Source organism: Battus philenor, unplaced genomic scaffold (genome assembly GCF_028537555.1).
Source record: "Battus philenor isolate CCGP_79_NKW_IND1 unplaced genomic scaffold, ilBatPhil1.0.hap1 SCAF_5, whole genome shotgun sequence".
In the NCBI taxonomy this organism is placed as follows: domain Eukaryota; kingdom Metazoa; phylum Arthropoda; class Insecta; order Lepidoptera; family Papilionidae; genus Battus; species Battus philenor.
Window position 1 is genome coordinate 10,018,696 of NW_027181715.1, and position 14,002 is coordinate 10,032,697.

Here is a 14,002-nt window from a genome sequence, read left to right on the forward strand (position 1 = left end):
CTTAACCTTAATTAATTTTGTTTAATTTGTCTAATTCTCTTCTCTTAAATACTTAACGTTAAGAAATATTTTGTAGGCAACTATGAACACGTTTACTTATGAACAAACATCCTTGTATGTTTCTCAATAATAATGGAATTTATTTTAAATTTTAAACAAAAACTTTTAAAGAAATCCAATTACTGTGATTATGTGATAATAAAGCTTGAAAATGAATCGCTTTGCGTGATTGCTACAGGATTAGGAATATTTAAGAAAGCAAGCTTAAAACAAAATCCCTGGATGTTCTTAGATCACGGTGCCTTTGGAACTTTCGTAAACACGAATTTTATATTGCGAAATGATATTCGTATCATATTTATTATTATAAATTATATCCATATAGAGGATAGAAATTTAATTCATGTTCTTTTAAATTTTCTTATTTTTATTCGGTAGAGAACTGACTAGAAATGAATGTTGGTAATTAATTGTATTTAAACTTATAGCTTAAGGTTGTTGGTAGCACCGTATGACATTGTAATAAATATGTGTATGCATACAAAAGACATATATTTAAAATTCGAAAATTTAACATAAAGTCAACGATCATATATATTGTTATGCTGTAAGTGTTATTAATGTTAGTTTATGTATTAAATCTTTAAGCAAGATAAGTCAATTTTGAATTACATACAATTTTGTATCGTCAACTTATACTAACAGTTAACAAGTCAGAAAAATAAATTAATATAACAGGTCTATGTTTATAGCTGCAATAAGTTGTAAGTTCGTGTTATAAAGTTAACATACCCTGTGATAATCGTCGCCATGTTTGATCTTTTTTCCATTCATGTTGACACTGTAATTGTAGTACTTGGAGTTCATGATGAGGCCGCCCCATTCGCGCCAACCGGGCGGGATGTATGACCCGTTGTATTTGTTCAAATACTTGCCGAAATAGCCTAAGGATAACGAGAAATACAATTATAATATTGGCACTAAATATGGAACTGTACTTTTACATAGATGCCTTTATTAATAGGAACTTTTAGCTTTTGTAAATAAATAAATACCTATCAAAAAATGTTATAACAAAGGAATCGTTTGTATAATCGAAAAGCTATACAGTATAACTCTGTCTTATTTTTCTGTGTTAAAAAAATGGTTAACGCGGAATGAAAAATAATTACGAAAGATTATGGTTGATTTATATGAGCAGCGGTAACCCAGCGGTAGAGGACTGAGACGTGAGATCGTGTGTAGCGAGTTCGATTACCGGTATTATTCTAATATAATTCAAACTTTATGCATTAATTATGTGAGATTGCCACTACCCATTAACAAATTTCCATACGATGGGTAGCAGCGTCCGCCACCTCTCCTGCATAGCGTGACCATTAATAGTACTAGCTACAAATAGTAAAGATAAAAAAATTAAAAATACTAGAAGTAAATGTAAATAAAATAAGCCAATACCGTGGTACCAAATTTACCTGTGATTTAAAATGTAATCTGAGAGTGAAGATGAGGGTAGGAAGGCGATGAAAGGCAATTGATATATAAGCGATGGAAAGATAGACACTGTAAGGATAAAAGAAAAGCACGAAAGTATTTGTGAACAATAGGAGGAAAATGAGAAATAAAAGATTCGGCTGAAAAGCTTATTTACTCGAATATATAACGTCTAAGCCCTAAAGGGCCAATAAGGGCCTAAGTGCCATGTAAGAACAAACGTGGCGATTATGGTATAGCCCCATCTAAATATCTTTGAAGTTGATGTAGCATGTTATATTTTACCTTCAATATGGTAAAAACTTTTTATAGCTATCGGACTCCGGGTCTGCGTGTTCTTAGTTGCACAACACTGTTAAAACCAAAAAGGTACAAAGCTCAACTTGTCCTTCCTGTTTCCACACTAGCGACAGTGACAAGACCGGTCAATTTACTTTTTTATGTTGTTACAACTCTATGTCTTCTTAATGTTACAAGTAAAATAAAGTAAGGAGTAACAAATTAATAAAAAATAATATAAATGCATATCACGAAACGCCTCTTGTACACCCGATTAAATTAGAATACCATTTATAAAATTCCACTATTTGCATAGTGCTAATTAAGAGCTATGTTAAAAGTTCAATGCGAAAAGTTTATATATAATGTTTCATCCGTGTTATATAACAAGTTCTTCTACTATTAATTAAAAAGATGGATACTCTCCATATAAAACACATAAAAGGTTTTAAAAATGTCGAACAAAATTGTCGAAACGTAATTATATTCCGCAAGTATAATTAAAATGTGCGCTGGTGATATTTGTAATGAAAAGTGATGCGGCGTAAAAAAATTTGTTTTATACTCGGTGACAGCAGTTCCAAAATTTTAATTTAGGTGTCATTAATGCAAATGCAGGGAGATTTTTAATTTTCGAGAGACGTGTCTGCGTCAGCCGGCTTCGATGAAGTAGGTAAAGAGACGCCGATTGCCGCCAGGGATGGAAAAATACGGAAAATATACATGAAAATTTTAAAATTTACAACATACCAGAAGTACTATTAAAAGTATTCTTTTTATTTTACTATGAAGTTACATCAAATTAGTGACGCCATTATAGTCAGAATAAACATAGTTATTGAAAGTTCCTTGGTTCGTTTTCATTTAAACATTAACATAAGGATTGAACATATAGCCTATTTAACGGCAAACCGCTTTACTTAAAGCTTTTACACCTATTTTCAATCAAACCTGTATAAAGTTCTCACTTTTAAATATATATTTTTTGTATTGCTATGCGATAGGCCAATAATTTTTGTCGGTTCAAAAATTTGCCAGAACAGAACAAATAATTAATAATTAATTTTAATATGTAGTAATCCAAATTTATAAAACGCTTTTCTTATTATATTATTACGTTATTAATTATTTCTGAAACCATTGATTTTGGGATAGCGAGATTACCATGCACTAATTGACAAATTAACTGTTCATTCACTCCTTTAAATCTATAAATTAATCACCCTGGATAATAATATCGACTGATGTCATATGTACACAATTATTAATGTTTAAACAAAAAGTTTGAAGCCTTAGAATCCTCCCATCCACGATGAAGTCATAAATAAGAAATAATTATTAAAAAAGTTGTATTTAGTTTCTTAATGAAAGTTTTTTCAGCAAAGCTTTTCTTTGTCAATCGTATTCCCACAGCTTTAATCCAAATCTCCAAAATTTTGTAAGCTAAACAAATTCTAGTACCACTAAACCTTTCGAACTAGAAAACAAATGTATTTAAGTGACTATTCGTCAGTAGAAATATTTGCCGCAGCTATAGTACCCTTGACGGCATCCGAGAAGAAAGATTTGCAGCCTGTAATTAGTAAAAAATCAAACTCAGGGTTACGTCCTTGCCAATACCGTAAAAACTGGTATGTAGCAACCCGAGCCGATGCTCTCCAGGAAGCCTTTGAAATTTGCTACCTAAAAAGCGGTTTTAAACTAAGCTTTGAGCGCCCTCCATCTTTAGTCCACTTCAACCTGAGGTATCTACAAATGTCACTTGTGCTGCTGTGTAAGCTGGTGTAAAAATAATACTTAACCGTGCAATATTTTTAGTACACTCATTAAATATATAAAAAAAATTAAAAAAGGCTCTTGAGAAAATTTTGCTTAGACAACCCTGGTTCATTTCCTTGCAAATTCCTCCGGGAGTTACGAGCACAATCTCCACCCAGAGAGTGAACGAGCGAGTAAATTTCGACGCTCTTCAATTAGAACTGTCACATCAAATGCAGCTCTCAGCAAGTTTAGCTATGTATCTCAATAACTTGTGGCACGACCTCTCATTTATTTGAATAAAACATATTAGTGATATCACCTTTGGCTCTAGGAATTACGATGCATGTTATTAATAATATGTCGAAGAACAGGCCGTAGTAGTATTTTAAAAAATATGAAGTCAGCAGCTCCTACGTTATTAGGGTCGGGTACGCAATTTAAACAAGAATAAAAACAGAGAATAGCAATAAAAGTAACTCGATAAGATAATAAAATAAAAATGTTATTAAAAAATTAAATTAAAGAGAAATAAAGAACTATTAACTGTAATAAATAAACATCTTTAATACAAATAAATAAATAACTTAAGCATTAATAAAATAAGAATAGACAGTTATACATTGTTACGGATAGACATAGACTGTGATAATTCAGGAGAGGATGAAAGGCGATGCAAAGAAGGAAATTTAGAATGAATATGTTAGATTATGTGACATAAGTTAGAAGAGTGAATGAACGATTATGTGGCGACTGGAAGAAGAGAGCGAAAATAAAAGACACGTGAAAATTTTATCAGAAATGTACAAGTCCCTTTCCCACAATAAGCTAGGAGTGTACAGTGTGAGATGCGACAAATCTTTTTATATTCGATTAACAACGTAACAAGATCACTCAACAACTTGCCCTTGTACCGTCGGTGCGTTGTTATTTAGGCCACTAACAAACGATGTACTTATGTACTTTTTTAGTAATATCCCATTGAATTCGTTTATCGTATTCACCTGCACTAATTACTTGATAATGATCGTGTGTTTAAAGTTGCGAGAAGTCGCTCGATGCGGGCAGCGCAAGACATCATGACGATCTTTGGCGAAGGCCTTGCGCTTGTGACCGTTTATCTATATTATGTTTACAAAATATTTACCTATCCTACATTTAACAATAATGGAATTTTATAGCGAATGCAAGAGGTAGATTACCTTGAAGTATAGTTATTTATACTTTTAGTTGGCGAAATGTATTTGCCTACATATAAGTTATGGATGAAGCAAAGTTTAGATTAAGTTGAAGAAAATTATCATAATTTATGTTAAACTTAGTCAGGTTTTAATTATTCCTTTTGTGTTGACATGCATTAAAACCGCAGCGACGTTTCGTTTTTGCGAACGCTGCATCACAAAGCTTTAAAGAGTTAAGAGTAACGCGTTAGCTAGTTTTATGTCCTTTAACCTGCTGTATTATGAAATTGTTATTCAAAGAAAATCTCTCTCTCATATGTCTCATGAAAGAGCTTGACACTGAAGTTACGTGAGTACCCCGCGGCGAATATTTATGACGCCACACAGTAATGCGTAAGCTTTACTTTGAGGTCTATGTTCGGGTCTGAAGAGTTAATTTACTATCTTATAGAAGATAACGCCTTGAGTGTTAAATATATGCTTGTACACGCGATGCTATTCATTTGATATTTCCTACTTAAAATAAATACGAATACATTTTCTCGATATTATTCAATTTCATACGTTTATTATAAAGTCTCTATAAAGGATGATTACTTATTGATGTAAAAACTTAAAAGAGGCTAAACTATAAATATATTATAAGCCGTCAAATGGTACCCTATTAAAATAAATGGTTATAATTAATCAATTACGAAATAATTTTATTTTTAATTAATAAATAATATGAATTACGACATTATATGTATATTTTTTTATTGTGTGAAATGCAACATACCTATAATTTCTTGCAGTACAAAATCTGTCGGGTCAACTAAAAAGTATCTAATAATAGATGTTATGGATTTTGCTAACAAATTTCTTTCATGGAAATAGCTTTTAAGGGTACCTTTATAAACTTTTAGCTTATTCTTACCTTATTCTATGCTAATTCATTTTTGGACGTGAGTTGAAAACCATAAGTATTAGTGACGATAAAACAAAGGAAAGTACGAAGTAAGGAATATGGCTGTCTAGGACCTAACCAACAATTCTGGACGCTGCGTGACTAGTTGAGATCTAAGTGGGGGCGAAGTGCCGGCGAAGTTTTGTGAAGTGGCTCGAGGTAAAAAAGGGTACTCTGAAAAGCTTCTAAAAAGAAAGTTTTCGCCTTCTGCAGCAGGCATTTAAATTTTTTTTAGGTCCTAACCGGACAATTACGTTCTTTTCTTCCCAGGAAGGCAATAATTTTTATTTATAAACAAACTACGGTACATTATGAAGAGAAATTTATAATATTAAAGATTTTACTAGTAATAAAAAGGTCCTGCATTGTCGGTTTCTTGACATACCCTGAAAATCTAAACATAAATTCCGCTGTCTACAGAAGAGAAAATAACTAACAACTAAAAAACGAAGAGGCATACCGTGTTAACGTCTTCAAAAATTAAGTTTGACTTCATAGGTCAGTTCGATCAATGCACAAACCTATATGCCAACACATTAAAAATTTATACTTCCAGTAAAATTAAAAGTTGCCTAATGTCGTAACAGAGAATAAACCTCTGCGCATTCTTTTTAGTGATAAATGAAACGTTCACGTTCATGACTACATGTAATATAAATAAAGAAGGAAAGAATATACTTTTTTATTAATAAAATATAACTTGTTATTTTTATTTATCCTTTGGTAAGCTAGTTGTAATGTATTAATCAGTATCCACTCTATGTTAGCAAACTATTCCAATTATAGATTATTAGAAAGCCTTGGGTCAATACCCAATAAACGTGATGGCATGTTGGATGCCCGCGCATATTACTGAGAAGGAGTACTGATATGGGTACGAAGAAATATATTTCTTTTTTAACTTAACAATTTAGGTAAAATATCATATTTAAACTTTCTAATACTTATTTAATAATTCAAATATAACATTGAATTTATTAAAACGTTTTTGTTATAATTAAGATTAAATATGAAAAATTATTATATAAATTACCTCACGTTAGAGTTGGGTTCGACCAAATTTCGTACATAAAACAACTCTATTAAGTATCAAATTGACAGTGCAACTCGTAAATAAGCAGACACTGTGTTGCTATCTGTCTGTTGTAAATATCGTATTGAATTCACGATTAATCCTGTTACAATACCTTCACAACACCTTCGGTTCGATTCTTCGAATCGTGATTTCGATATATCGGCGAACGCGTTGTAAAACCGAGTAATTGTTGAGAATTGACTATCGCAGAGCTGACGTAATAACACTAAATTATTAAAAGTAATTATTATAGATGGAGACATACATATATTGCTTGTTTTTATACATCAGATATACCGATGGCACATAACTATCAGTCAAATATTTAGAAAATTCTTCGAAAATGCGTTGTATTGCAAGTTGTTCACTAAAATTAAAAGAATGTCGGCAAAGTGTATTTGAACTTGCGCAAAATATGTTTTTTGTATAACATTTATATTTCAGTGCAACGAAAGGAATTGTTAAATAATAAACAACATTTAGGTACAAATAGTAATTTACAGGCGTTACTTAATAAAAATAATTTATTATTAAAAAGTAGATAATGACATTAATTGACAACAGACATTTATTGACCACAATTGAGCTATACATTTATCCCTTTTAGGCTTATACACCAATAACGTTTTTAAAGTGTTTTTTTTTCTCTGTTTTTATTGTACGTTTAACATCAATAAATGTAAACGCTAATGATGCCATATAAGTGGAAGCTTGTAATTAGCAATTGTCGCAAGCAATTGTCTCGTTTTAAAATTTGTTATTAGTCTGTAAGCTTTATGTAAAATAAAGTAAATAGATAAATAACCAATCACCATGTACAGAGGAATAAAAATGTTAATGTTTAAACTAGGCAGCGAGGCAACAGATCTAGTTTCACCTTATCACTCCGACTATTAATTTCCTTCACGTTCTCATTTATTGCTTATAGAAATGCATAAACATGTATTCCGGGAACCGTACAGTCACCGCAGCTGGCTAAGCGCATTCGTTCCAATTTCACGTCACTATTGCAAACATTGCCATTTCCATGAAATTAACTCGCTATAATCACAATCAGAGCAACTGTCAGCGATAAGAATTACCGGAATATATTAATTTAGTTTTAGCACGTTAATGTTGCGAACTGGTTCGTAGAAATCTCAATGATAGACATCGGAATCTATCAAAGACTAGACGGTATCTCTGTGTTAGTACTAATGGATATCTACTTTACTGAACACTTATCTAATTTCAAGTGAAATTATCGTGGCAATTATTATGAACTCATTATGATAGAGATAAGCTGAAGCTAAGCAGTTTGCGGTATGAATAAGTTCTCGTCGTGAATATATACAAAAGAAACTAAATATACAAGAGATTTTCATCAATTTACTGACTTGTTATGATACATTGGTCTTAAGATCCATAAGGTTTAGAGGCTTAAAATTTAGCAAAAATATTCATTTTACCGAATTAAGATCAGCTGGGAACGGATTTTACAAAATTCTACTTGTAGCAGAGGGAGAGAGGGAACGTAAGAGAGTGTTCATTTCTATTCAACTTATCTCTTATAAAAAAATTCATCAACTATATATCTTATAAGTAGAAAACTTGGCCAGAATGTTTTATTAGAATGTTAAAAATTACACAGAATAGGTTTTTTTTTTAATTACATATACAAATATCAATGCAAATAAGTTTCCAATGAGAATCTGTCCAATATAGAAATAGGTGTAGATTGATGCTCTATTGAAAAGTATAAGTCAGTTTTAGACAATATTCATTATTCATATGATGAGCGGTAAAAAATCTGAGCTGTGCGGTAAATTAGACTATAATCTCCGTCGTTATTAAAGTATTTCTACATTAAATGATGGGAGTAAGTCGCATGATATAAACCAAAAATTACGGTATGACCCCAGGTTTTGAAACACAAAAATCTGCTGTTTATAGTTTGCGTAAGGTTTAAACTAATACAAACTCTAACGATACACAGAATTAAAATTTAAGTCAAACGTGTTGTTAATGTGATATACGTTTAGCCTTGTGCAATTAAGTTTAATGAAGTATACAATTTAAGGAATTCGTAATAAATAACTTAATAATTAATACTTATTAATAAACGACTGAGGTAATTTTGAGTTGCTGATTGTCTTGTATTTAAGTTGCGCCGCATACAAATCTTGGCGACTCCGACTTGTTTTATTCCAACTGTCGGGTTAACGCTGTCGTTAATTTTATAATTCCGCAAACGGGTTGAGTAAGTTACGTCCTGTACAAATTAATATTATTACACTGGTACGTAATTTTGTTTATACATGTTCCGCTGATCATGTAATCCTGTATATAGGATGATTGGTTATAGGTAAAACTTTAAAGAGGTACACTTGTAACACATTTGCCGTCAATTAGTGTATTGTATGCATATTTAATGCTTTCAGATAATTTAACGATAATATAGTAGGAAAAATTGTTACCTAAATCGAATTATTAAATATTAAAATGAACAAAAGTTTACTGTTTGCCCCTGCACACAATAAATAACTATGTAATATTTCAAAGATGTTCACTTTTTAAAGATGTAAAGATTATGAAAAGCTTTTTCTGAAAAATAAACTATACATTCACCTCTTTAAGGTTTTACATTAATAATTAATCAACTCTGTATATGATCTTCCTATCCAATATATTCGTGTATATTCTGTATGTTATGAAAACAAATATTTTTGTCATTAATTACCTTTATAGCTTTTATTATTACATGCGTAGTTAATTCATTATATGTATATGCGAATACGATAAAATTCGAGGCATTTTATATGACATTAAAAAAAATCTTTTGTTTTTGAAATTTTCGAGTTAATATGAAAACATAAACGCAATATATTTAGCATATCTCTACAGCAAATTATTTCTTTTTAAATAGTTTCTTTATTAAAGTTCACTGGACTTTTAAGCAGATTAAAGGATTGTAATAATTTGAACGTCGACCATAACTATTATGTTTTAATTTTTTATGTTTATGTTGGAGAGGTTATCGTAAACTGCAAATACGTTCTAATTTTTTTTAGTTCTTTGGACGTTGCACCTGTAATGAGGATTCGATGGAACGTTTGGTGGTGCAAAGCAAAGAGTACGCCAAATGATATCGTAGTCGCTCAACAGGATGGAAAGATCTCATTAAATCTGCCGTTAGAAACTCAATAAATAAATGCTCTCATTCAGCCAAACACCAAGCTATAAGGCGACGCACAGCGACAGCAACGGAAGTACCAGAATCGACCGGGGCATAACCACGATTACTCTGCCAAGAGTGAACTGAGAAAAAGTAGAAATAATATAAATATGTTTTTGGAATAAAACCATAATGTATTTGAACCCCAAAAAATAAAGCTTCGTTACAATTCAAGTTATATATTTAAGTTAGAATGGAACAGGAAAAAATTAAATAGAGAAAAGGAGTGTATGGAGTTTAATTTTATTTTAGAATATTTTCCTAATGTTTTACTATTTAATACACGACTTTCAGGATGATTTTTATATCAGAAGACAAACAGATAAATCCATAGTTTGTATAAGTTGAAATAATAATAAGATGTACACAGGATTAATGTAATCACACCAAGAAATGCTCTAACAGCTATATAACATGAATGTTGTTCCAATTTTTAAGGGTTATCTGCCAACGTCTAATATTCTTTTAGTCAAACCCATCCTTGCTTGATTATTACTGATATTATCTCTTGTAACGCGAGGTCTGAATACGGGTAACCGTGTAGCCTATTACCTCTATGTTGTGTGGAAACATAACCGTAGTTTGAAAAGCATTGCAGCTAATGAAATTAGTCTCGTAAACGTGTTAACGAGACGTGACTTCTTATGTCTCGATAAAAAGGAGTTACGCAAACATTGCGTCGTGTAGGAGGTTTTTTTTTGGTTTTTCATGTAATAATGTAATGAAAATATAATTTGTATGATAAAGTTACACTGCGATATAAAGTAATATAACCAATAAAAGGTATATAGAGCACGTAATGAGTAATAAAAATATTACAAGACAAAAATATATACATCTAACACTTTTTTACACCGTAGAGTAAGTTTCTTAGAAAAGTGTGCAAAAAATGCATTTTATATGGAAAATTTGGGGACATTTTCAACAACTTTAAACATCGTGTAAGATGAAAAACCCTTTAAATAATTTCGTAAAACCATTCAAAAAAAAATAATAATGAAATCCGTTTTTGCATGTAAAATACAATTTGATTTTAGAAATAAAAGACAGAAAAACTTCAATTCTCAGCACAGTAAATACTTTTATTCCACTTTTAATACTCTTAAAGGCCAACTAGCATAGTTTCCACTAAACAACTTATCACTTCGATGGTTATCGAACGAGTAACGGAGCTCTCGACTCAATAATCAAAACGCTGTTTCAACCCCACCAATACTTTTACTGGAAGTTGTCACAAAAGAGTGACGGGGTCGAGTAGTGTTGCCATTTAAGAAAAATAGAACTACCTTTTATAAAATTATTACATGTTAACTATTCATCGCTACTTGTTAACAAGCGCGCGCGGTCATTACGGACTTGACCAAAAATGCTATCGTCGATATCGATACATCAGATAATCAGTTGCTAAATCTGTGCTGAACACAACTGTTAGGTATGAAAAACTGAGTATGACAAAAAATGGTGTATTAATTCTTATTTATGAACCATCTTATTCCAAACCGTGTAAACAAGACTGTAAAAGAGTTGGGGAATATATACAACGAATAGGCAAAATCAATAGCCCATCACTAGTGGTTAGTGATGTTAACATGTAGTCGTAACACTATTCGATGCGTTACGTTAACTCTAAGACAGTTTACCTCGTATCAGCTATCTTATCTTTGGTTTGCTGTCAACATGTATTATCAAGTACCTGTCATGTTATGTAGCATGCTCAACGTTCACAAGGCGTCGATTATATTCACAACGAAGTTAACCGTTTGAATTTACACGAAAATTATTTAGCTCGACTAGTAGTCATTCATAAATTCTAAATTTGATTTATGACTATAGATGAAAAAGTTGTAATTTAATTAGTCAGAATACAGATTAGCAACAATTGGAATTCAATTTTTATAACAGACTAGCTGTCACGACATACTGTAATGTCATTTATGTTCACGGACCCTTTCGCTCCGGAAATCAAACAGCAATAAGAGTTATGTCAGAAGTTATTGGACTGTTGCATTCCAACAGATAAAATATATTAATGTTCTATTAAATTTTGAAAGGATCTCTTTATTTACTGATCAAATGTGAAATAAATAAATAAAATATTTGATCGATTAATGCACTGACCGGTGCAGCTGAGGAACTGCCGACGCGAACAGGGAGAACTGATAGGAAACTGTTAAATGCGCCAAGTTTTGATAATCATAATATTTCCTGATTTTTTGTGCAAAATATTTTTTTCTTTAAGTACCTTATACTAGGTATTCAGAAACTTATAAAAACAAATGAAATCAGTGAAATCGTTCTAAGTTACGGCGTGACCAAAGGAAGTAGGTATTCGTTTTCTAATTATGGATATGGTTAGCACATCTGTTATATGAATTATAAATTACTTTAATGAATTTTTTAGCACAAAATGTTTAATGTTCACGTGATTTTTCTTTCATGTTCTCCTCAAAACAGTACATAACTGCTACCGAAACCGCTGCACCATGCCTTGATATGTTTCAAACGAGAGGCAGTATGTTCTTCTCCATCAGTACATTGACAACGCTCGCGAAGAAGGAACTCATGATCTTTTTTCAGTCCCCATTTCGCTGCGTTTTCTCAAGGCGTGGTACAGTGATTTCGAAAGCCTTATAATTTTAAAAGACGTCTTCAGTCACCAAATAATATTTTTATAGAAATCCATCACTAACTCAACCACCATAAACATTATTACTCAATTATATATATATATATATATATATATATATATATATATATATATATATATATATATATATATATATATATATATATATATATATATACATACATACAAATATTACCTGTTTGTAACTCTATGTGTGAAATCGTTGCGGAGGGACAAAATCATTTATGTAAATTAATAGCTGTTGTCAGAAATACGGTACCTCACATGTTCATGCATATATGTGTCAAAGGTGATAAACGGCATAGCTGAACGGTGAAATATTTATCACGCTATAGAGTTACACAAAGAACAATAACTACACAACAATAAATACACTGCAACATCCTTGTCAACTTATTAAACTCAACCTGTATAATTGTATAAAATGTTTGAACAATTTGTAAGAAGTGGTAATATAAATGTTGTTGTTTTAGGACTTGTAAATTACTACTACATTAAGTGTTAAACTCTACATAAATTCATATGTTAATAATCATCGATATTTGCGAAATATTAAATTTCGATATTTTTGAAGTTACGCAGGCCAATCCCTAGATCGGTGGTGACGCATGCAAGTACGTCCCTATTTCACCGTGTCACGGGGGTCGTGTTTAGCGCTGGAATTCCATTAAGTGACAGCGCATTTAATTTCACTATGAACGGAGGCAGAAATCCTTCAGTAAGTCGCCTGTGATCTCGGTGCCATCGTGTAAAATATATACTTTTCTATCTCAATTAATTCATTACTTTATTATTTAATTTGACACAAATTTGTCCAATTGGCTCGGTACATTATACAATAATGATTTCTTATAATGTACAATATAAAATTTTTGTTAGCCATAAAATAATGTTTGCCTCGGTTTTATAAACAATTTCTTGAAACCTGCTTTGGTTTCAAGAATTGATCGTCTGAAATCCGATGGCTATTGAAGCCAAAAAGTTCCCTAATGGCAACCACGAACCAGTAGACGCGGCGCGGGTAGCTATTCCACTAGGTGAACCAGGGACACAGTAAAGATCGTCCGATCGATCACACTAACTGTCCGAAAACAAGTGCTGAATTAAAGCAAAACTTTCGAGAAAAAATGGCGGCGGCTTCAAGGAATGCCTTTAAAAACATTTAGCACCGTTTGGGAGAATGTTCCCAAAGATCATTAAGACACCTCGGTAAAACAGTTTTAAGATAATCAATTATTTTATTAAATAAAGCACCTATTTTTGGGTGAAAATAAATCTTATTTTAGCCTACCTTATATCTGTAGTAAAACTGGAACTATAGAGAGTATCTTCTCTTGGTAAAGATGTTTTTATAGATTAAAAACTGAAAGACTTAATTCAAAAGGGATTTATTAACTAAAAATGTAGC

General features: G+C 31.6%; 1 protein-coding gene across 1 annotated transcript in view; it reads right to left on the reverse strand.

Moving 5' to 3' along the window:
• The window catches only part of Sulf1 (Extracellular sulfatase Sulf1), a 96,905-nt gene that overhangs the window by 17,206 nt on the left and 65,697 nt on the right, over nt 1-14,002 (reverse strand). The window contains exon 4 of the mRNA XM_068772467.1: nt 793-944. Within this exon, the coding sequence (XP_068628568.1) occupies nt 793-944 (152 nt within the window). The remainder of the gene's footprint in view (nt 1-792; nt 945-14,002) is intronic.